This window comes from Acomys minous (genome assembly GCF_964271855.1).
Source record: "Acomys minous genome assembly, chromosome: 13".
In the NCBI taxonomy this organism is placed as follows: Eukaryota; Metazoa; Chordata; class Mammalia; order Rodentia; family Muridae; genus Acomys; species Acomys minous.
Window position 1 is genome coordinate 18,444,102 of NC_140495.1, and position 27,738 is coordinate 18,471,839.

General features: G+C 43.1%; 1 protein-coding gene across 5 annotated transcripts in view; it reads right to left on the reverse strand.

The window, feature by feature from the left end:
• CPNE4 (copine 4) overlaps positions 1–27,738 on the reverse strand; it is a 448,796-nt gene that overhangs the window by 377,092 nt on the left and 43,966 nt on the right. Inside the window, exon 1 of one of the 5 annotated variants that reach the window (XM_084754393.1) lies at positions 4,066–4,088. The exons of the other annotated variants lie outside the window; for them this stretch is intronic. Within the exon in view, the coding sequence (XP_084610519.1) occupies positions 4,066–4,070 (5 nt within the window). The 5' untranslated portion in view covers positions 4,071–4,088. Of the gene's footprint in view, positions 1–4,065; positions 4,089–27,738 lie in introns of those variants that run through there. 5 annotated transcript variants of the gene reach the window in all.

Consider the following 27,738-nt stretch of genomic DNA (forward strand, 5'->3'; position numbering starts at 1 on the left):
TATACACAATAGTAATTACATAAATCTTTAAAAAAATATGGATGATAAGATGAATGAAAATAATCAATATAAGAACGTTAAAGCATGTTTCAATGGCATAGCGCTGCTTTAAAAAAAAAACTTCCCCACCCCCAAACAGAATGAAATAAAACAACAGCTATTTTATTGCATATTGGAAGATTTTGAAGGTCAGGAATTTGAGAAATGCACTGCATTTGGCTTTTCTGCTCTAGAAGGTAGCTAGGCTGCTTGAGAGATTTATTTCTATGCTTGGCCACTTGTTGGGGATACCTGAAACATGAGGCTCAGCCTTGTCTGCAAACTTGAATCCCAAGATCATAGTCTTTTGATAGCTGACTTTCTTATATAGAGTAGATCAATTTCCCAAGAACATCTTTCCTAAGAAATTATCTTCAAGATCTCTTTCAATGTATACTTGGAAGAGTTAGAATTTTTACAACTATTGAGTTTGTTGTTGTTGTTGGCCAAAAACAAACCAAGTGGACTAAATCTAGGCCATATGAGAGGGAAATAATTTTATGTCTCCATAGAAGGGCAAGAAAAGCATTTGTAATCATCTTTCTTATAACATGAGACCATGACGTATTGACTGCCGTTCTGATTCCCTAAGGCATCATTGGGCCCAAAGCCCTCAGCAACTATGTTAAGTTTTGAAGAGAAAACAGTAATGCTTTTACCCCTTGTAGACTTAAATGTATTTCTTTTAGCCACGGTGGGTTATTGGGATTCATTCATAAAAACCCTAATGCTCTGGGTATTTTCTTTGCCTTTCCCATTTCGTTTGCCTTTCTCCATTTTTCCCCCTATGGTCCCTGGAATATGGTACCCATTTGGGGCACCTCATTGACATCTTTTTGCTCAGGTTTCCAGTTGGGTGCAGTCACCAAGAGGTCCTGGTAAGTGATTGAACATAAAGGGGATCATGTGCAAAGCCAGCTCCCTGCCCCCCAAAACTCAGCTTCTCTATCACTGTGGTTGGTCATGTTCACTTAACTGAAGTGATATCAAAGCTCCTGATAGACAGACTTCTCTAAAATGACTAATTTTCTCTATCCCAATAATCTCTGGTTTTCCTTGTTCTCCCAGGCCTGGGAGTGATTTGCTTGTATTTCCTGTGTGTTTAGCTCTGGTTTAGCAGTTGGTACACGTGTGATGGGTGGTTATAAAGGAACACTTGGGAGAACGCAAGGATGAAAGGGCGGCCAAAGACAGGCCTCTCTCTTTAATAGAGAAGAAAGTGATTGACAACCAAGGACAAAATCAGGATTGGATAAATTTCTGATCTTCTCACCCCAGGCTTGAAAACAAGGAAAATGCTTAAGCCTCTGTTCTGTGAAGCTAAAGAGAATGCTGAGTGTTGCATGTCAGAGTCTCACTGCTGACAATAAATGGGACCAAGACCTCTTTTCTGTGACAAATTTCCTGAGGTGGGGGGGGGGGAACAACCTAAAGAAAGGAATATTTATTTGTGCTCCCAGTTAGGGACAGAAGTCACAGTAGCACAGGTGTGGTAGCTGGTCACACTGTGCTCACTGTCACACTGTGCTCACTGTCACACAAGAATCAGAAGAGGAGCAATACTGGTGTCTCACTTGCTTTTTCTTTTTTATTCAGTCTGGGACTCGAATCCATGCCATGGTACAAGCTGTAGTTGGTTAACCCCAGTTAACTCAATTTAAAGACTTTCTCACTGCCAGGCCCAGTGGTTTACCTCCCAGGTGATTCTCAACCCTATCCAGTTGACAATCAGTGTTAGCCATCGCATGAAGGTAGGATCAGAGGTTCCCAGTGGACTTACCAATGTAGCATTTTAAAATCCCAAGTGTTGAACAAAGCCTGCCCACAGAGCAGATATACATGGCATCTGACATTTACTGTATTCTTGCCCAAGCTCCTAGCTTTTTCCTATGCTTTTGGAAAGTGACATGAGCATGGAAGCCATTTGGCTTCCTGTGGGGGAAATTTTGTTTTGTTTTGATTTTTAATTCTTAGGTTTTGGAACTTTTTTTTTTTTTAGATTTATTTATTTATTGTGTATACAGTGTTCTGCCTGCATGTACACCTGTCTGCCAGAAGAAGGCACCAGATCTCATGGTAGATGGTTGTGAGCCACCATGTGGTGGCTGGGAATTGAACTCAGGACCTTTGGAAGAGCAGCCAGTGCTCTTAACCTCTGAGCCATCTCTCCAGCCCCCATGGGGGAAGTTTTAAAAGCCCATTTGTGAAGCACTGTTTAAGTTGTGTTTCCCAATGCTTAAGTCATGAAAACCATCTGCACCCCAGGGTCAGCCTCGGTACATCCTTCCCATTAGTGTATCCATACAAGTTCTCAGGAGTAACAGCAGAGGGTGACTTAGCACAGACTTATAATGTTTCTGGTGGATTGTAGAAAAGCAATTCCATATAATTAGTTAGTGAAATCACTGCCACCTCCAAAGCTAAACCTCAAATTCAGGAGGAAAAAAAAGAGAAAAAGTGGAGAGTCTCAAAAGACTTTGAGGTGACCTCAAAAAGTGATCTGTCACTTCAACATTTTATTTAACTGTATTATTATCTGAGACTCTATTTAAGAGTAGTAGAAAAAAGGAGGGTATTATTTTTTTCCCCAGCGAGAACCAGTGTAATAACATCAACAAAAATAGCAGTAATGATATGTCATGTTTGTAGCCACCAGGCATGGCTCCGAGCACTATATATATACATCAATTTACTCTTCCCCATAGCTCTAAATAATAAATACTGTAATATCAGCACCCTCAAGATGAGACAGGAAACTGAAGATCAAGAAGGTTAAGTAATTTTCTCACAGTCTCACAGTGGAGCTGGTGGCAAAGCTGGCATGCTGATGCATGTGACTTGATTCCAACAATGGTGCTATAGGTCCAGTATGCCTACTGGCTCTTCCCACATGGGGTAACCAATTGCAAAGAAATCTGGATGGAATATTTTGGGGAGCTTTAAGAGATGAGTCAGCATGAAGTTGTGTCTCTAAGGTCAATTTCCTTTCATCTCTGTATCCACTTAGCAGTTACCTGAGCAAAGTAGAGATGCTAGAAACATTTATTGCCACCTAGGAAATGGTTCAGTGCATAAAACACCTACCTGTGCTCACCAGAATTGAGATTCCCAGAACCTCTGTAAGGTCAAACAGGCATTGTGGCCACCTGTGATCTCAGTACTAGAAAGGAAGAGATGGGGGTGGAGTTGGGGAGCAGAGCATGGGAGGTGGATGTCTCCAGGACAAGCTGGCTAGCCCAACTAGTCAAATCAGAAAGCTCTGTATTCAGCAAGAGATTCTACCTCAATAAATAAAATGGAAAGAGACTAAGGAAGACTTCCAGCATACCCACCACACACACACACACACACACATATGTTCACGTGCTCATACCCACATATGCAATTATGCATACACTGATATATACACACCTTTCATATGACATTGTTTTTCTTGCAACAAGAACAAAATAACAGAACTGATTCACTGAGTGTAGGACTGATCTTTCTGACTCTCAGAGTTAGGTAAGGATCAGCAAGGCACCAAGTCACAAAACCAACACTTGCAGGCTCCTTACCTCAACTATTCAAAGCATGCTATCCAAAACTGCAGAACTGGACCAGTTTATCTTTAATTACCATGGCAACCAGATTCACTGGAGATGCCCCCATGTAAACAGAGGAAGGGCTGTCATTAAAATCCATTATAGAAGAAAGGAGGTTGGAAAGAAATTATCCCACTGAACATTTATCATTTGAAAAACACCTACTTTTGCCAGAACTTTCTTTTCTCAGGTCTTCTTGCAGCTCTCTGTTTCTCTACACAAGATATATATCTTCTGCTTTCTTTCACAATTACACATTGTAAAGTCTATTATGTGTATGCCTGTGTATACACACTTGTCTATCTATTTATGTACATACTTAGATGCATATACACACAGATGGACATATGCATATACACATTGCAATAAATATATGCATATATATAGGTGGCTTACACAAGCACACACCTAACACACAGACAATCCAGCTTCCTGATCTCACCTCATGCAGGACTCCCAGCTCAAACGATGCTGACAGGGGAGCTGCTCATCTGGAAGCTGATGTAGCTGAGACAGAACACCAAAGCAGGATCTCTCTTCCTTCCTCTAATGAGAAAAGGGCCGACTCAGAATGCTCTGATTTATTAGCCACCACTGGCAATAAAAGGTGCCTGCCTGCTCTCCCTGCCCCTGTGCTATGCTAATAGGGTAATAGGGCCAGGTCAATCTGCTATTATCTGCCCTGTCTGTCCAAAAGGGATGCAAAACAAAAATACGGGAATGGGCATCCCTCTGAAGAAAGATTTACACCATGAGCTTTTAGCAGTGGCTTTGAAGCCATCACCAACTGAAACAGGGGCCTTGGAGGGGGGTGGGTATAGTCTTTCCTGCATGAAGGAACTGCTTGTCAAATTTTAACTGGGCTCTTGAGGCAGGACAAGATGGTTTATACATGTCCCTTTCAACCCTGAGTCTACAAGTCAAGAAAACCTGGTCAAGTTCAAGAGGAGACGGTATAAGCAGGAAAGACACCCTGTAGGAGATTCAGAGATGAAAGCCCTGGATGGTAAGTGAGGGGTCCCTGTGTCCTACCTGAAGGAGGCCTATACTCCTTGTCTCAGAAGCTTCCAATAGTCCATATATTAAAGGATTGGGCCCCAGCTTGCCATTACTGGGGTGACAAACTCTGAGTGGTAGGGTGTTATAGGAGGTCTTTGACTCACTGGGGCAGGCTCTTGAGGGGCTCCCTCTTTTTCTTTTGGTGGGTTGGTCCTGAAGAGAATAGATGATGTGCAATGCCACTCTGTCTTCTCAGAATGTGCTTGCTTACCCATAAGACCAAGCGTTATGGGTCTAAATGACTGTGGACTGAAGTTTCCAAAACTACGGGCCAAAAAAAAACCCAAACAAACAAACAAACAAAAACCCTTTCCTTTCTGTCAGTTGACTTTGAGTTACCAGGCTAGAGACTGACTACCCCTAGATGTCCTGCCCCTCACTCTGAGGATGAGGGATTGCATCATTACCCACGGGCAACCCCTGCTCCTACCAGCCTCAACTGCTGGTAAGACTACAAGAAACCACTGCACAGCTGGCCGAGCACCGCCGTGCCCCCTCCCCGCCCGCCCGCCCTGCTTGCCTTGTATCCAGACAAAAGTATGTTTGTGGCTTCTATGGACTATGAATGCCTACACTGCAGGTGCATACCTACAAAAAGGAAATGAGAGTGACACCCCCTCCAAGATTGAGGTGGTCTTATTCCTGTCACCATCCTAAGGGGCTGTATAAAGAAAGGAAATTAAGGAACAGACCCCACATTCGAATGTTCATGTATGCAGGTGATTTTAAAGGCATTTGCCCATGCATAGACACGCCTGTCTTGGATCCATAGAACTCATCCGGCAAACATGCCAGGTTCTGAGGAAATGACATTCAGTAAGGATAAATCTCTCAGCCCGGCTCATAACCACAGACCACGTAAGCACAAGTAGGAAGGGAAGCCATTGGAACAGCCCCTGATTCGACCGACGGAGTAGACGGTTAAAAGAGACGCTGACACTCGCATGTGATGCGGCCGTGACCGAGGGTGACTTGGTCTGCGGAAAACCGGTGACTAGAAAGTGGAAAACAATTTGTCACTTTTAGTCTAAAAACAAAGGCCAATTGGGTAGATCTGGGTAGGGGTACGAAGTTTATTGCATGTCTGACTTTCACACGAACTCTGGTGCCCCATATTTGACCACATCCCCTGGATAGGGAGACCTGGTGGCACTCAGAGGAAGGATAGCAGGCTACCAAGAAGAGACTTGATACCCTATGAGCATATACAGGGAGAAGAGGTCCCCCTCAGTCACAGACATAGGGGAGGGGAGTAAGGGGAAGCTAAGAGGGAGGGAGGAATGGGAGGATACAAGGGATGGGACAACAACTGAGATGTAATATGAATAAATTAACAAAAGATATTTTTAAAAAACAAAGGCCAAAAGCAAACAAGCATTCCTGTAAGAACGCGCTACCACTCCTGTCCCTGCCTTGTTCTACCCTTGAAGACTCTCTCAAGCTTCCCACTTAACCGGCCTGGATGCCAATGCCCCAGGAAATAGTCTGAGGTTTGAGGAAGACTTACTTTCATACCGTTTCACGTTTTTAATATTATGTTCGTGATTGATTTTTCAATTCTTTTTAAAGGTTAGGTTTGTGGAGAAGCAAACAAAATTGTGACAACCCAACAATAAACCACAGAAAACAGTGTTAAAATTTCTCACGCCTACTTTTTTCCTCCAAGGGATCACACTCGGCAGACTGTGGGTCTGAGACTACAAGAGAAGAAAACTTTAGGGATTTTCTTTCCTCAAGGCAGCGAAGGTGTGAAGCAAGGGGGACGGAAGAGGGGAAGAGAGCATCTCATGTCTCCTCTAGAGCCCCCTCTGAGGTGATCATCAGCTAACTTTCTGTGGACTGAGGCTGTGCCACAGCCAAGGGGAAACACAAGAGAGGAGAGCTTGGAGGAACGAATGCTGAAGATGGAAGAATTGTTTCAGAGTTAGAGCCTGTGAGATGACCTGGCTGCATAACAGCTGGGGAAGGATTTGAGAAGTAACTATTTGAGAGGGAGAGAGAGAGAAATTTAATACTCCAAAACACAAGATACTGCGTGGCTGGGAGATGGATCAGTCAGTAAAGTACTTGCCGTATAAGCAGGGGGACCCTAGTTCAATCCCCAGGACCTCCGTAAAAGCCAGATACAGTGGTGCATACATGTAATCCTGTGACTGTGGAGATGAGAAAAGCCCTGGGGCTGGATAGCTAGGCAGATTAGCGGGATAAGTGAGCTCTAGGTGAGGGACCTTGCCTGAATAAGGTGGAAAGAGCTGAGAAAGGCACCCACCAATGACCTCTGGCCTCCACATGCACATATACACAACAACAACAAAAACAACAACACACATACATCACTAAAATTTTAAATAAAAATAATATTCTTACTAAGCCCACTTTAAAAGGGAGAACTTCTCTCATACTTCTCTCTAATCATCTTTGTGGAAATGCAAGTCAGATACAAATGGATTTGTTTGTTTTGTTTTGTTTTTCAAGTCAGGGTTTCTCTGTGTCACCTTGATTGTTCTGGACTTACTTTGTAGACCAGGAGATCTGCCTGCCTCTGCCTCCCAGAGCTATGGGATTACAGGCATGTACCCCCAGCACCCAGCTTACAAATGGATGTTTCTAGGCAAGAGCATTAAAATATTTTGGAATCAAAGGAAGAGATTGAAGAGGACTCTGCAAAAGGAATAAGAAAACCAGGGGCTCCTTCTAGCAAAAGCCTGGCTGCAGGGGGTTGGGGGACTGGGGGTGGGTGGTGGGGAGGGGAGCATACATTTCTCCAAAATTGCCTTACACTGTAGAGTGAGTCCCTGGGAGGAAGTCTTTAAACACTTGACCAATGCTTCATCCAGGAACAGATGGCACGTAGTATTAATTAGCTTCCAGACACCTTTCAGGACTGTGACAAGCAGCACAAGATAAGAGACCCTCACAACTCAAGCAGAACTTGAAACTTAAGTGGCATGCCAGGCTGAAAACCCATCAACATACCTGTCACCTTCCCCGATAATATCTAAACCCTCCATCCACCACCCTATACACTATACACCAACAAAAACCAGCTGTGCATTGTGTTTCAGCTATATAGACAGTTTTTTCAATTAGCTATTGAAAGACAAAAAAAAAAAAAAAGACTTTTGCCTTCACAAGACCCACACAGATCAGACCAGTTAAGAATGTCCGCATGGATGGGGGAGGGGCTACCAAGGCCTTTTACCTGGCTGAGAAGTTACTGGCAGTTGATGGTGCCTGGGAGAGGCAGAGTCATGTTTCTTTCTCTTTTTATTTTATTTTATTTTTCTTGGGTTTTTTTCCTTTTATTTATTTATTTTCAGCTTTTTGTTTATTTGTTTTTTGTTTTTTGTTTTTTTTTTTAGCGTTGGCTTTCCTGGACTCACCTTGTAGACCAGCCTGGCCTTGAACTCACAGACATCCTCCTGCCTCTTCTTCCTCTAGTGCTGGTGTCACTTTTCTTTTTTAGGGTTGGTTTCCCAAGTTTCAATGGATGACCACGCACTCATGTGCGTGCATATGGGCAGCACTAATTAGACTTTGTGGGTCAATAAAAATAAGCTAATAGGAAAGAAGGAAGGGAGGGGAAGAGAAGGAGAGAGGGTTAGAGGAAGATGTGTTAGCAAAAACTTTTGGGGATTTCCAGTGGACCCATAGGGGCAAGTATGACCAAGATACATTGTACATATGTTAGAAATGTTCAAAAAACAATAAACCCCTCCCCCCCCCCCCCCCCCCCCCGCTATGAGAAAATACTTGTGAATGTGTTCATCACAAAGGAAATATTTGAAGAGAGAGCTATGTCAATGCTGCCCTAAAATATCACTTAATCCATATGTATCAAAATACTCCCTGTTATATTATAGCTATAAAGATGTGTACTCTTTAGCAGTCAAAGGTGTTTTAATGTATCCTTTGCATGATTGCTGGAAGCTCTGGACATTTACTACATTTAGTCTTTTACTACTATTAGTCTTTTCCCAATCTAGGTTACTTTGAATGGATACATTCAAAGTTCTTAACAAAGTGGCAAATGTCTTACACAAACAACGGATCTCAGCGAAAGCAGTTACAAATGCACAAAGATGTTTGTCCTGAGAGACAAGTTAATGAAAATATCAGACTTCAGAGTCTAGTCACTCTGCAGCTGTTCATTCTGTACTTCATAAGCACAGGATACAAACAGGCGGCCCCTTTAGCTTGAGAAAATGAAATGCTCCATTCAGAAAATGAAATAACATAGAGGGAACAATTGGTTTCTCAACTGCAATTGTTATTTGTTTACTTATTATAAGCGACCTACTTCCTCCTCTTAGCCTTTACTATGACCAGAGTTTATGGCTAACATAAACACTGTGACACAAAGTCGAACATCATAATTTGGGTGCTTTACTGCTGGTATCATTGATAGTACACTTCTGCTATTTGCTTAGATGAATATGTTTAGGTCATTCATAAAAACATACTGCTCTTTCTGGTTTTTAGAGAAAAAGTTTTTCTGGGTAACAGCCCTGGGTGTCCTGGAACTCAGAGAATTCCTGCCTCTGCCTCTCAAATGCTGAAATTAAAGGTGTGGGCCACCACCACCCAGCAAAGCATATTACTTTAAAACCAAAACAAAATCCACTTTGTTTTGCATGTTTATAATATTCAGTGGCATTGAATTGGCTTATAGTCAAACTATTTCATATATATAGATATATATTTCATATATACACACAATTTGGAAATATTATAGCCACATTATTCTTATGAATATTCTGAAAGTTTTTGGTTTTGTTAAAGTGCTACCTGTTATGAGTTGAGCAAAATAGAACCTTCAAATAAAAGGAAAAGATAGGTTCTTTATTTCCTGTCTTAATTTTCTTAACTTTTATTTTCTAAGCTACTTTATCAATCTCTTTCTAAATATTAAAACTAGAGAGATTTTGAGAGATCCAAGATGGTGGCAAGCAGCGTGGACCATGTTTAGAAGGTCCAGTAAACAATTCAGGAAATTGCATGGAATTCTGAACCAGGAACTCCAAGCTCCCCACCCCATTACAGCGGGAGTACTCCACAGTTCGAAAGGACCAAAATACAGAAAACCTGCGTACCCCTGCACACGGGAGGAGCACAGATGTTTTCGGACCAGAGCGGCAGAGGTGGCGGCAGCTGAGGTTTGCAGCTGGGAACCCTCCAGCAGAGGCGATTGGCATAGTGACCTTTGGGAATTGCTGCAGAAGAGGGGACTCTGTGCAAGATTTGGGCCCCATGACCCAAGCTCAACTCAGCGTGTGGCTCGTGCCCTGAGACCCAAACTGGACTCGGTGCAAGGTTCAGCCGCTGAGACCCTAGCAGAGCTCGGCCCTCAGTTTGGGCCCAGAGTCCCTAGCTGAGCTCAGTGTGCGGTTTTGGCCCAGAGTCCCCAGAGTCCCTACTTGAGATTAGCAGGCAGTTTGGGCCCAGAGACTCTAGCTGAGCTTGGAGCATGGTCCCGGCCCTGAGACTCTGGCTGGACTCGGAAATTTGGGCCCAGAGACTCTAGCTGAACTTGGCGAGCTCAGTGTGCGGTTTGGGCCTGAGACTCTGGTTGGATTCAGCGCTAACTGGACTAAGTACGTGGATTAGGCCCAGAAACTAAACAACTCACTACTTAATGACACCTGGTGCAGGGAAGAAATAAAGAAAGAAATTAAGGATTTCCTGAAATTCAATGAAAATGAAGGAACAACATACCCAAATTTGTGGGATACATTGAAAGTAGTGCTATGAGGAAAATTGATAGCACTAAGTGCCTTTAAAAAGCAATTGGAAACATCGCACATAAGCAACTTAATGACACAGATGGAAGCCCTAGGAAAAAAAGAAGGAGAAACACCCAAGAAGAATAGACATCTGGAAATAATCAAACTCAGGCCTGAAATTAATAAATTATAAACAGTGCAAAAAATCAACAAAACCAAGAGCTGGTTCTTTGAGAAAATCAACAAGATAGACAAGCCATTAGCCAAACTAACTAAAAGGCAGAGAGACAGTATCAAAATCAACAAAATCAGAATGAAAAGGGAGACATAACAACAGACACTGAAGAAATACAAAGAATCATAAGATCCTACTTTGAAGGCATATGTGCCACAAAATTTGAAAATCTAAGGGAAATGGATGATTTTCTTGATCAGTTCCAGTTGCCAAAATTGACTGAAGAACAGATAAACCAGCTAAACAAGCCCGTTTCCCCTATAAAAATAAAAGCAATCATTGATAGTTTTGCAACCAAAAAAAGCCCAGGGACAGACGGTTTCAGTGCAGAATTCTACCAGACCTTCAAGGATGTGCTAATACCGATACTCTTCAAGCTACTCCAAAAGATAGAAAGGGATGGAACATTACCAAATTCATTCTATAAGGCAATTGTCACATTGATACATAAACCTAACAAAGACTCAACAAAGAAAGAGAATTTCAGACCAATTTCTCTTATGAACGTTGATGTAAAAATGCTCAATAAAATACTTGCAAAAGGAATACAAGAAGATATAATTCACCATAACCAGGTAGGCTTCATTCCAGGCATACAGGGATGGTTTAATATATGGAAATTCATTAATGTAATCCACGATATAAACAAATTGAAAATTAAAAACCACATGATCATCTCCTTAGATGCAGAGAAAGCATTTGATAAAATCCAACACCCATTCATGTTTAAAGTTTTGGAGAGATTAGGGATGCAAGGCACATACCTCAACATAATAAAGGCTATATAGAGCAAGCCAATAGCCAAAATCAAATTAAATGGCGAGATACTCAAGGAAATTACTCTAAAATCGGGAACAAGGCAAGGCTCCCCACTCTCTCCATATCTCTTCAATATAGTATTGGAATTTCTAGCCAGAGCAGTAAGACAACAAAAGGGGATCAAGGGTATCCAAATGGGAAAGGAGGAAGTCAAATTATCCCTATTTACAGATGATGTGATAGTCTACATAAGTGACCCTCAAAATTCCACCAGAGAACTCCTACAGCTGATAAACACCTTCAGCAAATTGGCTGGATACAAAATTAACTCAAAAAAGTCAGTAGCCTCCCTATATACAAATGACAATCATGCAGAGGAAGAAATTAGGAAAACAATACCATTCATGCTAGCCACAAGCAATATAAAATATTTAGGAGTTACTCTAACCAAGCAAGTGAAGGACTTGTTTGAAAAAAATTTTTCAAAATTCTGAAGAAAGAGATTGAAGAGGACATGAGAAGATGGAAGGATCTTCCTTGCTTGTGAATTGGGAGAATTAACATAGTAAGAATGGTCATCTTACCAAAAGCAATTTACAGATTCAATGCAATCCCTATCAAAATACCCACACAATTTTTTAAAGACATTGAACGTTCAATTCTGAACTTCATATGGAAAAAAAAAACCAGAATAGCTAAAACAATCTTGTACAATAAAAGATCCTCCGGAGGAATCTCCATACCTGATCTCAAGCTGTACTATAAAGCAACAGTAATTAAAACAGCATGGTACTGGCACAGCAATAGGCTGGTTGATCAGTGGAATTGAATCGAAGACCCAGATATGAACCCACACGCATATGGTCAGTTGGTTTTTGACAAAGAAGCCAAATCTATTCAATGGCAAAAGGATAGCATCTTCAACAAATGGTGCTAGTCTAACTGGATGTCTACATGTAAAAAATGCAATTAGACCCCTATTTGTCACCATGCACAAAACTCAAGTCCAAGTGGATCAAAGACCTCAACATAAAACCAGAGACACTAAATCAGTTAGAAGAAAAAGTGGGGAAAAGCCTGGAACACATCGGCACAGGAGACAACTTCCTTAACAGAACACCAACAGCCCAGGCCTTGAGGTCAACAATTAATAAATGGGACCTCATGAGCCTGAGAAACTTCTGTAAGGCAAGAGACACTGTCAACAGAACAAAGCAACAGCCTACACACTGGGAAAAGATCTTCACCAACCCTACATCTCACAAAGGTCTAATATCCAAAATATCAAGAAATTAAACACCACCAAACCAAATAACCCAATTGAGAAATGGGGCTCAGAACTAAACAAATAATTCTCAACAGAGCACTATCAAATGGCTGAGAAACACTTAAAGAAATGCTCAACCTCCTTAGTCATCAGGGAAATGAAAATCAACTCTGAGATTCCATCTTACACCCATCAGAATGGCTAAGATAAAAAATTCAAGAAACACCACATGCTGACAAGGATGTGGAGAGAGAGGAACACTCCTTCATTGCTGGTGGGAATGCAAACTAGTACAGCCACTTTGGAAATCTATTTGGCATTATCTCAGAAAACTGGGAATAAGGCTTCCTCAAGACCCAGCTATTCCACTCCTTGGAATATACCCAGAAGATGCTCCAGTGTTTATACAACAAGAACATTTGCTCAACCATGTTCATAGCAGCCTTATTCATAATAGCTGGAACATGGAAACAGCCTAAGTGTCCCTCAGTAGAAGAATGGATAAAGAAACTGTGGTATATTTACACTATGGGATACTACTCAGCTATTAAAAACAAGGAATTCCCGAAATTTGTGGACAAATGGACTGAACTAGAAATGATCATAATGAGTGAGTTAACCCAGAAGCAGAAAGACTCAAATAGTATATGCTCACTTATATCTGGACACTAGCCCAAGGGGCATGTCCCATGAAAGTCTTCACTTACCAGGAAAGTGGGTCAGAGGGGAGGACATCCTATTGGGACTTTAGGTTAGAGAAGCAAGGGAGAATGGGGAAATAGAAGGATCCAGAGAGTCCTAGAAACCTACAAGAAGAACATTATGATGCGCAGATCTGGGCCCAAGGGTCCTGTTCAAACTATGGCACCAGCCAAGGACAATACAGGCAGTAAACTTCAAACCCCTACCCAGATCTAGCCAATGGACAGGACATTCTTCACAGTTGAGTGGAGAGTGGGGTGTGACTTTCACACGTACTCTGGTGCCCCATATTTGACCACGTTCCCTGGATGGGGAGACCTGGTGGCACTCAGAGGAAAGATAGCAGGCTACCAAGAAGAGACTTGATACCCTATGAGCATATACAGGGGGAGGAGATCCCCTCAGTCACAGTCATAGGGGAGGGGAGTAAGGAGAAAATGGTAGGGAGGGAGGAATGGGAGGATACAAGGGATGGGATAACAATTGAGATGTAATATGAATAAATTAATAAAATATATTTAAAAAATAAAACTAGAAAATACTAAAAGCATATAAAAATTAAATAGCATTTTGGTTGAATTTTAGATTTCCTGATTAATAGCCATTAGTCTGTAAATATCTAAATTCTCAAGCACCTGAGTTTAGAATGTCAAGAGTGAATTCTGGGAGAAAAAAGTGAATTTTGGGTTGAGTCTAGATTTTTCTAAACTTATGAAGAGGGGGGGAAAGGGGAAATGTAGCTATTTCTCTCTGTAAGTAGGATGATCCTAAAATGTACAAAAATTGTGTTTCAATTTAATACACAAAACCTGGTAAGACAAATTTACATCAAACTGAGAGTGTTCAGTTGCTAGAAGGCCACACTGCATCTATGAAACAAACACATTACAAATTCTTTGCTCTGCTGGGAAACCATAGGACTTCTGTTGGATAACCTCATTTATTGGAGACCTCTTTACATTTTTAAAAATCAGATTTATTCATTCTGAGTGTTTTGCCTGCACATATGTCCATGTATTTACAGCACTGTGTATGTACTAGAAGCCTGTGGAAGTGAGAGAAGCCCCAAAATTTCCTGAAACTCGAGTTGTGCATAGTGTATGCCACCCTTTGGGTGCTGGGAGTTGAACCTAGATTCTCTGCAAGAGCTCTTTAAGGTTCACAATGCCCACTCAAATTTTGGAGCTCCAAAGTCTTCCCCTTAACTGTCTACTCAGCTGTAAATTAGCTCAATACCTCAAGACTTATGGGTAGAACACAAATCAGAATGCAGAAAAAACTATCACTCACTCTGATGGGAAAATCCCCATATATACCTACTACTCATTTATTGAGCAGCATATATGTCAGTGCTTGCTTGGATCCCTTTGGTCCCCAACAGCATTCCAACAGCCACCTCTATCTATAGCTCTTTGCCAAGGGTTTCTCATAGCCTTCTGTTCCTGCTCTGCTCATACCTACTGACACTTGCAGCACTAGTTTATTAATAACCAGTGACTGGAGTCTGGCCCCAGCCATTGAGCCTCTGCCAAGCATGTACAAAGCCCCGAGGTTTTCTCCTGACACCATGACAATCCATGCAGTGAATGGCAGGAGTTGGTTAATTATATGCCTGTTACCAATAGTGACATGCCCTCTATAGGCTCGTGCGTTTGAACATGTGGTGTCTATTGTAGTTAGCTTTCTGTTGCTGTTGTAAACCACTCTGACCAAAAGCAACTTGCGGGAGAAAGGGTTCATTTGCTTACACCGTCCTTATCATAGTCCATCAAGGAAAGCCAAGGAGGCAAAAGTAGGAACCTAGAAGGACGAACGAAAGCAGACACCATGGAGGAGTGCTGCTTACCGGCTTGCTCTCTTAGACAACACAGTACCAACTGTCCAGGGCTCGCACTACTCACAGTAGGCTGAGCCAACCCACATCAATAATAAATCAATAAAATGCCTAAAGGCCAATCTCATTGCAGCAAGTTCTCAATTGAGAGTCCTTTTTCCTAGTGTCTGTAGTTTGTGTCAAGTCGACATTGCGCACGGAGGAGAGAGTTGTTTGTGGAAGCCCCAGCACCTTAGGAGGTGGAGCCTAGCTAGAGAAACCGGAACACTGTGGGCGGGTCTTAGGAGTTATAGTCCTACCATGCTTCTAGCCCCATCCCTTTCTCTCTCTGATTCCTGGCTGTCTAATATGTGAGCGGACACCTAGCACAGTGCTGCCACCGCCAGGAACCATCTCCACTGCTGTCTTCCCCACAGTCACGGATTATGCCCTCTAACTGTGGGCCAAAACAAATGGCTCCTCCCTTAAATTGCTTCTTGTCAAGCATTTTGTCAGAATAAGAAGATAATGAACATATGCATTTCCTCACCTTTTCACGCCTACATGCTCACTCCAGAATTTAACTGGCATAGCCTCCGTCTTGCTCAAAGGCTGCTGCAGCCAATCACCACACGCCAGGTGGCTTGTAAGCAACAGATCAGTGTTTCTTACAATTCTGGAGCTGGAGGGTTGAGTGAGGCCTGAGTGCCGGCAACTTGCATTCTAATCAGACCGTCTTCCAACTGACCCATGTCTAACTTTTCATTTATATATACTCACATGGCCAAAGGTGAGCTAAAGGGCTCTCTGGTTTGTTTTGTTTTGTTTTTAATGTATATTTTATTTATTATAATTTATCTGCACTACATCCCGATTGTTATCCCCTCCCTCTTATCTCCCCATTCCCACCCTCCCTCCCTCTTCTGTCTAATAGGCTGTCGCCAGACAGTTTGGGTAGGAGCACACTCCCGCCCCCAGAGGTCTAGGGGTTGTGTTTTCTAAAGGCACAAAACCCACTCATCCATCCCATGATCTTCCTACCTTTGTGTCCTAATAGTAATACATCAAGGATTAAGATTTAAACATGCATCGCGGGGAGCATAAGCCTTAAGTCTGTAACACCAGTCCCTCACCACTGTTCATGCCCACGCTCTGGCCTTGGGATCTGCTCCTGGAGCCGAACCTAAGGCACTGTTTCACTCTGTCAGGTTGATGCTCACTTCCTTTGTCATTTTGTCTTAGTAACCATGACAAATCCACAAATGTTTTTAAACACTCATTTTTTTCCAGGTAAGAATTGTGCCACCCCGTGGGAGAGAGCCAACCCCTGACACTATTCATGATACCTGCTATGCTTACAGACAGGAGCCTAGCATAAATGTCTTTTGAGGGGCTTCTTCCAGCAGCTGATGGAAACATCTGACTCCATTAACTGTTGAGAGCTACTGGCCCTGGCTGCCTGCTGCCTGCAGGTTTACATAGATGATGCCCTTCAAAGACCTTGAATCTGTACTCATGGAACTCAATAATCAATAGAAACTAAATAAATCATACATATATGCCTGGCAACTCCAAAAGAGTACCGGATTCAGCGATTAAGCCTTGAGGGGGATGCAAAGATGAAGGCCATTTCTTGTATCTGCTCCTTTTCCATCAATTAGGCACAGCCCTGTGTAGAGCGGTTGAAGCAAGATTGGACAGGAGTAGCCACTGGAAACAGGCTTCTTTGGGTCTCTAACCAAGCTGAGTGACAGAGGCACAGTGATCTCATTTATCTCCTTAGGACCCACAGATGACTGTAAGCGTCACCAGCATTGCTTACAACGTATCATTTGCCTGGCAAATGGCGAATCAGAGAGGCTAGCAGGAGTGAAAGCTTTGTGAGTGCAAGCCCTCCTCCTTAGCAGCGTTTGCCTATAGGGAGGATATGGGAGCAATCCAGCTCCCTAGGAAGAGGTGGAAGATGCTATCAAACATGCCTGGTGGTATTTATAGATCTCTAAGGTGTAAATACTCCCACTATCGCCAAGTTCAAGTTGCCAAGGTGATGCATTGAATGCATAGCTCAAGGCGGAGGGACCATACAACCTTCCATCGCTCTAGCACACCACTGCTCCTGTGGGCTGATAATAATGGCTACCAAGTAACATAAGTGCATTTTCTCCAAGCTCTATTTGGAAAGGTTGGAGATGAGAAAAACCAGGAAACAATAAAGCAGGCAAATCCACCATGGGAAAGCCCTGCTTCATCCTGGGAGGTAATAGCTATATTTTGCCAGCATGGAGTAGGGAGACAGGCAAAAGCTATGCAATGTAGAACTTGGGAGATACAGGGAGGTTCAGTCAGGGTCACTGGGGGTGCCACCCAGGTGTCAGTCGGTAGCAATGTCCAGTATGAACACATCACGGCAGTGCTTCTCAAACGTGATGCCAGTGGCCTGGGCATTTTGAAAACACGTAGAATTTTAAAATATTAAGCAAGTGTAGTGGTACTTTCCTAAGTTCAGGAACACGAAACAACGGCAAACTAGTTAACATTAATGGAAGGAAGGCTAGAGGCTGCCTCTCCGAGGTTATTGACTAGAAAGAAGAAGAATAAATTATTGTGTAAACTGAAGATGTTTGGTCATTGATATAGGCGGTGACACATCAAAGTGTATGCTTTAGAAGGAATGGTGGCTTATATCTGTAATCCCAGCACTTGGGAGGAAGATGCTGGAAGACTGGAAATGCAAGGTCACTTCACCAACAAAGCAAGGGGAGGAAGAAAGAGTGGAGGGAGGGGAAGGGTGGAGGGAGGGAAGGAGGGAAGGAGGGATGCTTAATTCTACATTTTTTTATAGGCCACCCTAAACCTCAACATAAATAGTGGTATTGCTGGACTACTGGAGTAGAATTGGAACTCTGGGAATTCTGAGCTTCCGCATTCTGAGATTCTAGATTCTTAACAAGCTCCCAGGCAATGCAGATGCTGTTAACCTGATTTCACTGTTAAGTTACCAGCTCTGGACTACTCTCAGGGGGATTTACAAGTGAAATGACATAAGTGGTTGTCTAGGGTTTATTAATATACTAGACATTGGCCTTGTAAACACGTGGGACAGAAAAGTGGGGGGGAAATCAAGAAGACATGGGAAGAGAAAGGATTCTGCTCCAGAGGCTGGTTGAAGCCTCTGGTTGAGAGTCAGGAATTCCAGTGATGTTAACATCTGCTATGAAGATTTCCTACATAGAGACAACATTCCTTTTGCAGAGAGACTTTCTACACATGTTAATTAGCAATGAACAGATGACTTTTGAACATGGACTTATTCCATTCCATTCCTAGCTCTAAACCTACAGCTTCCTGGGGATCTCAACAAATAAGACTATGTTTTCATTTATAACAAAACATTTTAACTTTCCTTACACCCCTTTCCACTATGGTTTACCTCATCAGCTATAATCCTGGAATACACATCCAGAATGAATATGTATTCTCATTTATCAAAAAAAAAAGTCTCTTAGAAACCTATTGAGATGTAACTCACTCTCCCTTCCTCCCTTCCTCCCTTCCTTCCTCCTTCTCTCTTTCCCCCTCTTTACCTCACACACATACATACATCATATATATGTATAATATATGTTATATTATACATATATATGTATATTATACAGATATATAGCTATTGAGCATACCATTAAGGATGATTGTCCTTTAAGAAGCCCACAGCCAGACTTTTTTATCCTTTCATTTTTATCCTTTCTCTATTACTCCCCATGCTTAAATTCTGTCTCTGCCTCATACTGATGTCTCCTAAAGTTCTTTCTGCAGAGAAGTCAAGAATCCCAGCTTCATCTGAGTGAGGCTCTCTGAAAAGTAGTCCCCAGGCTGCTGTGGATGGCAGGGTGGAGCTGTGTTTCTAGTCATGCTCCAATGCGACTACCATAGGTGCTCAAAAATCAGGTCCATAAGTAATCACCGGCTTGTATGGTATTTTTTGAGCAAGCCATAGATTACTGAATCAAATAAGTAATATAATAGATACTATAAATTACAGATAGTGCAGCAGGCCCCTGCCACATGTTATTAGCAGGTAAATTAGACATGCAGAAGCCAGGGGCACCTCCCACCACCTTTCTATCCCAGATATTTGAGTATTAGGCTACAAAACAAAGATTGATTCAACCAAATTGGCCTATGTGGTATAAGAGAAGGGAACGCTTTGCTGTTGAATGAAGGCTGGTGTGGCTGGAGAGAGGGGAATGGTGGTGAGCAGGAAGCAAAGTGGTTGCTGATGCAAGCAGGGGCAAAAATAGTAGGGTCTGGGGGAAACCACAGCAAGGACTCTGGTCTTATCTTAGGAGCACTGGGAAGCCTTTGAAAGGTTTTAAGCAGGGGGTGGTGGCATAATCAGATTTACATTTTTAAAAAGATCACTCTAACCACAGTGTGGAGAACTTACTGGATAGCAGCCAGAAAATAGACTTGGCTAGAAGTCCGGGGGTTGGGGGGGGGGATGCTATTAACGTGGACAAGGGTGCCGTCTGTAGAGACAGGCATAGAACCTGGGCACACTGACCGTAGGACCTGGATGCCGCTTGCCTGGAATCATGGGCTTTTCACTTGAGATCGAAGATGCCGACTAGATAACCAAGTGCAGGAGCTGTAATCCTCCCTCCTTAAGGAGGAGGTCAGTAAGATAAGGGGAGCTAAAGCATCCCCAAGCACCATCTTTTACAAAGCCCTTTGCCATCTAAGTGTCTCTAGTTGTCTCCTTAGACTTGCCAAAAGAGCCTTGTGGGCATTTCTCCATGTCAAGACTGTCCCCCTAGACAGGACCAACCATCTCACAATGAGAACTGAGTTGTTCAAATGATAGTCTAGACTTCCTCAGAGCCTCACAAACCAGGCCACAGCTTCACCAAGACCTCCTGACTGCCCACACTCCTTGCCTTTCTTCACTCTGTAAGCTTCAGACTCAAACCCTTATTCCCAAAGGGAAGATAAAGGATTATTGCCCCACTCATGCTCCTAACGCGGTTGTATTAAATAAATCGCTCTCCTACCCGTCACCGTTGTTTTCTCCATCGTATCTGATAAGTATAGTTTTACTATGAGGGTAAAGATGAGGTCCCCAACCCCTTCATTTGCACTAATGTAAAAATGGACTATCAGTCATGAAAGTGGGAGCGTGGGGCTTAATGTTTGCACATTTCTAGGCTCTTCAGAATCGTCCCAGTTTTATGAAAATATATTCCATAGCTTACATAGTTCACCAAATATAAGGATGCTCTTATAAGTAAATTCATAAATTTACAAAATGTGTTTGCTGGTAGTTATAGCTCTTTTTGCGTAGTCTCCATAGCTTTGGAAGAGAAAAACTCATCCAACCATGGGCCATTGTAGTGCTAAGCCTGCCATGGGCCTAAAATCTCCAAAGTTCAAAGGTTAAGTCCAATTCATTCTTCCATAGGTACTTTCCTTCAAACTAGTAATTGGCTATTGTGCATGGAGATACATGCTTAGGGGATGGCTTGTGGTTGTATGCACCACTGTTTTTACTTTTCAGCAGAACATCCTGCCAGACCACATTCAGGAGCCCCACCAGACAGGCATGTACAGAACATGTCCTCGCTGAGCTACGGAGGCATTCTTACATCTCTGGAGGAAGCAAACCCTTTTGGTGACTTTAGCTCAGCAGAGAATGGTTGCTGGGCTGTGGAGAATGAAAGAGTGGATTCTCAAACACTTGCAGTCAAAGCCTCTGTTTCTCCCTGCCCCCCCCACCAAGTCCACCATGATGCTCACAATCAACATGGACTTTTATACAAGTAAAGACACATTCAAGACTACATGTCTGGTACCGAATGACAGTGCACCCCTTTAATCCCAGTTCTTGGGAGGCAGAGACAGGTAGATCTCTGTGAGTTTGAGGCCAGCATGGTCTACATTGGGAATTCTAGGCTAGCCAGGACTTCATGCTAAGACCTGTGTCAAAAGAGTGCATGTCTTTAATAATCCACTTCCTTACCATGTAGACTTCAATGAATTATGTGACAACATTCTGAAAAATAAAACATTATCATTTATTCAGACTTCTAAAACAGAACACAACCAGTAGTTGTGAAAGAATAATTTGTTTCTAATGGTGATTTGCATTTGAAAGTCTTTTTTTTTTCCTTAACAATTTCTTTTTTTCTTTCTTTCTTTCTTTCTTTTTCTTTTTTAATGTTCAGGTCAGTCACCTGTCTTGGGCTACATGCAGGCATGTTAATCCTGCAAAGTTTCCATAATTTGAAAATACCTCACCTACTTTATCCCATCTCAAGACTGCAGGTGAGATATGTATAGATGAGCCAGCAGACAGCTTTTACAATGTCTTGTTCTTGACCCCACCCCAAAAAAGTTCCTGAAGGCTCCAGAAAGCCTCAGGAAATAAATACATTTATTTATTTGATGTGTGTGTGTGTGTGTGCGCGCGAGCGCACACAGGAGTGCATGCATGTGTCTACATCAAAGGACAACTCATGGAAGTTGGTTCTCTCCTTCCAGTAGGTGGGTCCTAGGGATTGAGCTCAGAGCATCAGGCTTCACAGCAAGCCCCTTCTCCTGCTGAGACAGCTCACTAGCCTCCAAATTTTCTTTGCTTGGGATTGAATTAAGTTTGAGTCCCTTTTGGTTTTTTTAGTGACTAAGACCAAATAGCTATCGTTATACAGAGACAAAATAAATGCTTTGTATGCTTAAAATAAAAGCCTTACATTCTTTGCATTCCTTTAAGACCTCCAAAGACACAAATGAGAAATGTATTACACAGAAAATTTCAAGGACATACCCAATGAGGTATGTAAGAAGCATGTCACTCAAGCTTACACAGCGCACTGCAAGTACAGGAGAAAGCAGAGCAAGGCTTACGACCACTTTGATCTTCTGTGACAAAATGCATATCTAACTTGGAAATTGATTTTTCAAAAACAGATTAGAATAAACACTGATTGTCCTTTTATCTTTCTGTCCCAATGCAATCTATCTGGTACATATGCTAAGAATGACAGAAACGGAGGCTGGAAACATTGGTGCAAGAGAAAGAAAGGAGGCTTAGAGCAGAGCAAGAGATAGTGAGAGTAAGGAGCTGCCACACATGGTAATAAGATCATAGACACACACACACACACACACAGGGATAGACACACAGACACACACACACACACATAGGGGCAGACACACATACACACAAACAGGGAAAGACACATACACACACTCACAGGGACTGACACACATACACACACACACACACAGAGGGACACACATACACACACACACACACAGACACACATACACACAAGTTGTACTCTCTTTCATCTCACTTCTATAAAAAGCACACTCTAAGAAAAGTAGAACAAATATTTAAAAGTACTTTAGCTAAAAGAAAGGATAAGTCCCCAGTTGGGCAGGGACATCATGAGGCCACTGAAAGCAGAACAAATGCCTGACATCTTTGCCTTCCTTACTTCGGGTCAGCCACCTGCTTCAGACTACACACAGGCATACTAATCCTGCAGCATCTGTCTGTAAGTTAGTAATGCCTGACCTCCCTCGTCCCCTCTCAGGACTGAAGGTGAGATGTCAGTAACTGAGGCATCTGTCAGCTTTCACAGGCTCCTTTTCCAGAGCCCTTTCCCTCACCAAACTTCGCCCAAGTCTCCAATCATTGCCCTAAACCCTCTGCCAGCTGAGATGCAGGAACAGAGCATCCAAACATTTCCTTCCAGGCAGGAGGAACAATCCTGTAAGAACTGGTTTCCCTTACTTACAACCCCTTCTTGGACCCTGTACAGAACCAGGGCTGAGACAAGGACCAACTAGACAACACTTTGTCCAAGGCTGCTAAGTTATGCACACCTCTTGTCCTCTGGACCAATTCTTTCTCTGCTTAAATCTCAGTCTCACGCTGCCACCCAGGAGATGGGTCCGAAGTGTGTGACTTCCATCTTCACAACACAGCTATGTTGAGAGCTTTTTCGGCCTTTTACACCATCGTTTCCATTTGTGCCCTTTGGGAGTGAGTGGGAAGAGCTGGCAGGCTGGAAACACCCCCACTCCCAGCCCTGCAGAGTGGAGTCTCTGGCCTAAAACTCTGGTTACAAAACATACTGGAGGTGCCCCTCTAAAGTCAGACAGATCTATAAATGCTAGTCTGGTTCAAGACCTTAAAGAGGGGCACAGGACACTTGCAATTCCTATTTCATGATCAGCATTTTATTTTCCCAAGAAGCAGATGGTCACAGAGAAATGTTGTTAATATTTAAGCATGGGTGGCTGAAGCAGAAGACACTTTTTTTTTTTTGAGGAAAGGGGAGGGAGAAGGCACATTTCTGCGTTCCCTAGCATGACTTCAGGGAAGCAGGAAAGGCAGGCGTAACCATAACCCAGGAAAAGGCAGCAGAAGCAAAGCGGCTGGGGTTAAAGCTGAACTCTGAAAAGACGTCTCACATAGGGCAGACTACTTTTGTCAGCACAGCCAGGGTGAAAGTCACAGCCCAAATGTGTTAATAGGCAAGGAGCCCTGGGTCTAAAGCCATGATCCATAGCCCGCTGTAATGCTGCCTGTCAAGTATTCCTACAGTGAAAAGCAGCCAAGGGCTCCTATTCAACAGCATTCCTGACAGGTTTGCTAATGCAGAACTGCAAAGAAAAGCATCAGATCACAAGGGAAGAGATCAAGTTATCCTCAACTGCAGATAAAGTCTGCAAGGAAGCTTCAGAAGCCAATCATCAAGTGCGGCCAAACAACGTGACAGAACTTGGGCTCTGGGCCACACGCCACTGGACGCTGGGCACTCCATCCTAGTGTCAGAGAGGCTCACGATTTCGGATTCTGTTGCTTGTTTGTTTTTCAAGACAGAGTTTCTCTGTATAGCCTTGGCTGTCCTGGACCTGCTTTGTAGACCAGGCTGGCCTCATCCTCCTCCCTCTGCCACCCTGAGTATTGGGATTACAGGTGTGAGCCACACCATCTGGATGAGGCTCAAGATTTTGAAGCTAGCCTGGGCAATACAGTGAGACCCTGTCAAAAAAAAAAAAAAAGCAAACAAAAGAGAGAAAAACAAAACAGAACAAACAGAAGCACATACAAGGCAAAGATAAAATACCAGAAGTTTAGGGTGACATCTCATTGGGCACAGTGCTTGTCTCCAGTTGTGAGACTGAGGTGTGTGCTGTAACCCAGCCCAGGACACAAACAGTGGCACCCCCCCGGAACCCTGGTTCTTGGGGTTGGGGAGGGTGAAGATAGACCCGGAGTTCCCAGGTCAGGCATCTAGCTGAATTGGTCAATGTTCACTAAGAAAAGCTGTCTTAAAAAATAAAGCAGAGTGGACTAAGGAAAACAGTTAACATCAGTCTCTGTGTGTACATGAATAGACACCTTCATGCAGACACACACACACATACACATGTACATACACCACACATGAATACATACACAATATTTTTGTGTGTTAATCATGAAATAGAAAATTAAATATTTTTAATTGTACTATTTATAATGTACTAAAGAACAGTCTATAATGGATACAAATGAATTTTTGTTTTTAAACCATAGATGAAAGTCAAATGTAGCAATATATGCCCAAGATTTGCATCCTGAAAACTGAAAAAAGAGTAATAAGAAAAAAATCAAGACCTGTGTAACTGGAGGTTTGGGTGTGCATTTTGCAGACTGAAGGATGAATGTTTGTATAGATTCAGTGAAGCCACAACCAAAAATGATGAGGAGCTTGTGGGTAGGTCTTTTTGTAATGTGTAACCTTACACAAAATTATTAAAGGTAACCCCAAGTTCCCAGTGTAAAGGGACTACGGTTTGAAAGGCCAACCCCTGGCTTCAAGCGGGGCTGGTGACCAGCAGCAGCTGTGTCCTGACAGCTGCCCCTCACCCGCTAAGCCGTGATATGCAACTTTTCCTTTTATCAAAATAAATTCTTTTCTCACATAATATATCCCAATTACAGTTTCCTTCACCTCTACTCCTCCCAGTACCTTCTCCCCTCCCCTCCCCTCCCTCCCCTTCCCTTTCCCTCCCTTCCTCCACTCTGGGTCCATTCACTTTCTGTCTCCCATTTGAAAAGGACAGGCTTCTAAGGGATAATAATAAAATATGACAAAATAAAATGTAAGAGGAAATTATCACATCAAAGTTGGACAAGACAAACCAACAGAAATAGAAGAGCCCAAGAGAAGGCACAAGCATCAGAGACCCACACACTCACACACTCAGCCTGGGAGCCTGGTGAAAAGGCAAAACATGACACATGGCACATGGCACATGATATGCCTTTGAACCAGACTCCTCAGCATTTAGAATATTCCTATTTTCCTGAACATTCTAGAAGAGCTGAGCTGGGTGTGACTCCTCAGCCCTTCCTTAAAACAAGTTGCTGTTAGGCAAAGACTTCCACTTACTTCGAGCAGCAAAGTGCAGGCAAAGGAAATTAATTAAATCCCTTTGACGGCTTACATCTTTGAGCATTGCAGAACTCGGCCCGAAAGTCATCTCTGAGATTTGAACAGGTTAAAACAAGTAATTAGCTTCAATTAGCACAGACTCCCCCCCCCCCAGGGGCCTAAACTTTTACAGTAATATATTTACTGAGAGTTGAGGGGGGGTTAATGAAATTGTCCTTTGTACATTAAAACAGTTAATCAATGTTAAAGAGGACAAGACCAAGACTGGGTTAGCAAAATGCACAGGCTGTTCAATAATGTGGAAGAAAAGATACGCTGACCTCTTTTCTGTTCAAAGATGCCACTTTCCCTTCAAATTCACCTCACAACAATTTCCTCTAAGGTGGCATTTGCATTTTATTGCATTTTTCTTGAAGTAGATACCCCAACACACACACACACACACACACACACACACACACACGCCACGCACGCACGCACGCACGCACGCACGCACGCACCCCTGACCGTTCTTAGCTAGTTTACTAGTTGTCATAATTGAGAATAGGAGACTTTGGGTGTTATATCAGCAAACTACCCATAGTTCCTTAGGTTTGTGTGTATTTGTTTACCGAAGACGAGGGTTTCTATTCCCTCTTGTGTTTCTAACTGATGCTTCCCCATCAGCGGCTCTGGGGAGGCCCTTTTCCTTCCGATATAAGGTTCTTCAAACTCCACCCGAGAGGAAAATGCTTCTTTACAGTTCTTCCAGCAAATCTATCCCCAAAACAGAGCATCTGACCATGACACAGCGCGCCCTGACTCCTGCACTCCCCTGGCTCCTCTACTCCTCTGGCTCCTCTCTAAGCGGGATGTGACAACACAGGAGAAGATACAAAACGAGACTCTAGAAGGAAACCAATGTGAAAACTAGGATAAAGGAGAGAGCTAACGCGGAGCACTTAGCCAGGCAACTGCTTGGCAGCTCGGCTTGCATGGCTCTTCCCCCCCCTCCCCCGCCTCCTCCGGGGACCACCCACTTCCTAAGACATTATCTATATGAAGCCCACTGCCCTAAGCTTGGGTTAGTCTCACAAATTCATTACTCTCCATATAGTCTATGAAGGATAGCAATTATCAAACTTCATCAACCAGATCTCGTGTGTGTGTGTGTGTGTGTGTGTGTGTGTGTGTGTGTGTGTGTGTGTGTGTATGCGTGCACATGCTTCTGGGTTCTGAGCTTAGGTCCTCAAACTTGTATGGCAGGCACTTTACCAACTGAGCCATCTCCCCTGAGTTGCTAAGCAGTTTATCCCTAGTAGATGAATTGTCCTCGGGGCACACTAAGCAAGCAAGCACCCAGTATCTGCAGTATACCATTCTGGTGAAAAAAGAAAACGCGAAGAAACAGGACCATTGGTCTGGGAACTGCCACAGTTGCATGCAGTCACAGTTGGGACTCTGGGGCTCATGCCGTTGAACTTGGAAGTGTCATTCTTGCCTAATATCTGACATTCATCAGCGCGCTCCTTCTCTAATATGCTGCTGATAGAACCAAACCTCAACTTTCTTCCCTCTTGAAGTAATTGGCTGTGACTCATTCATTTGCACAGGACACCATAAAATGCTCTCTGTGTTTTGAAGAAATCAAGTGCCTGATTTAATCCACGTGTCTTCCTTTGGAGTTTTAATTATTCATTTCTCCACGAGAGCAAAAGGTTGGATGCCTTGGGTTATTTATAGCTGGGAGATTGTGGAGAAACACAGAGAGTAGGTGGAGAGTGAAGAGAACCAGAGAAGAAATTCCATTAAAAATAGGGTGAACTCAGGCAGGAAAGCAGAGGGGGGCTGGAGATGAAAAAGCCAACAAGTAGGAGGCAGAGGAATCAGCACATGGTGAAACCAGAGGAAGGTGCTGCCTAGAGGGAGAAGACACTCAGTCGTGTCATAGAGAAATAGAGGAATTGATTAAATGGGAAAAGAAGGAGAATCCACAGACAGGTACCCAAGAGCATCCTTGGCTCGCCACACCTGGGGGAGCAGAGTCGGGGTATGTAGCGCAGACTGGCACTTCACTTGTTGCCTTTCAACCCAGCTATCATCTTCTTGCAGATCCCAGAGGTGGGATAA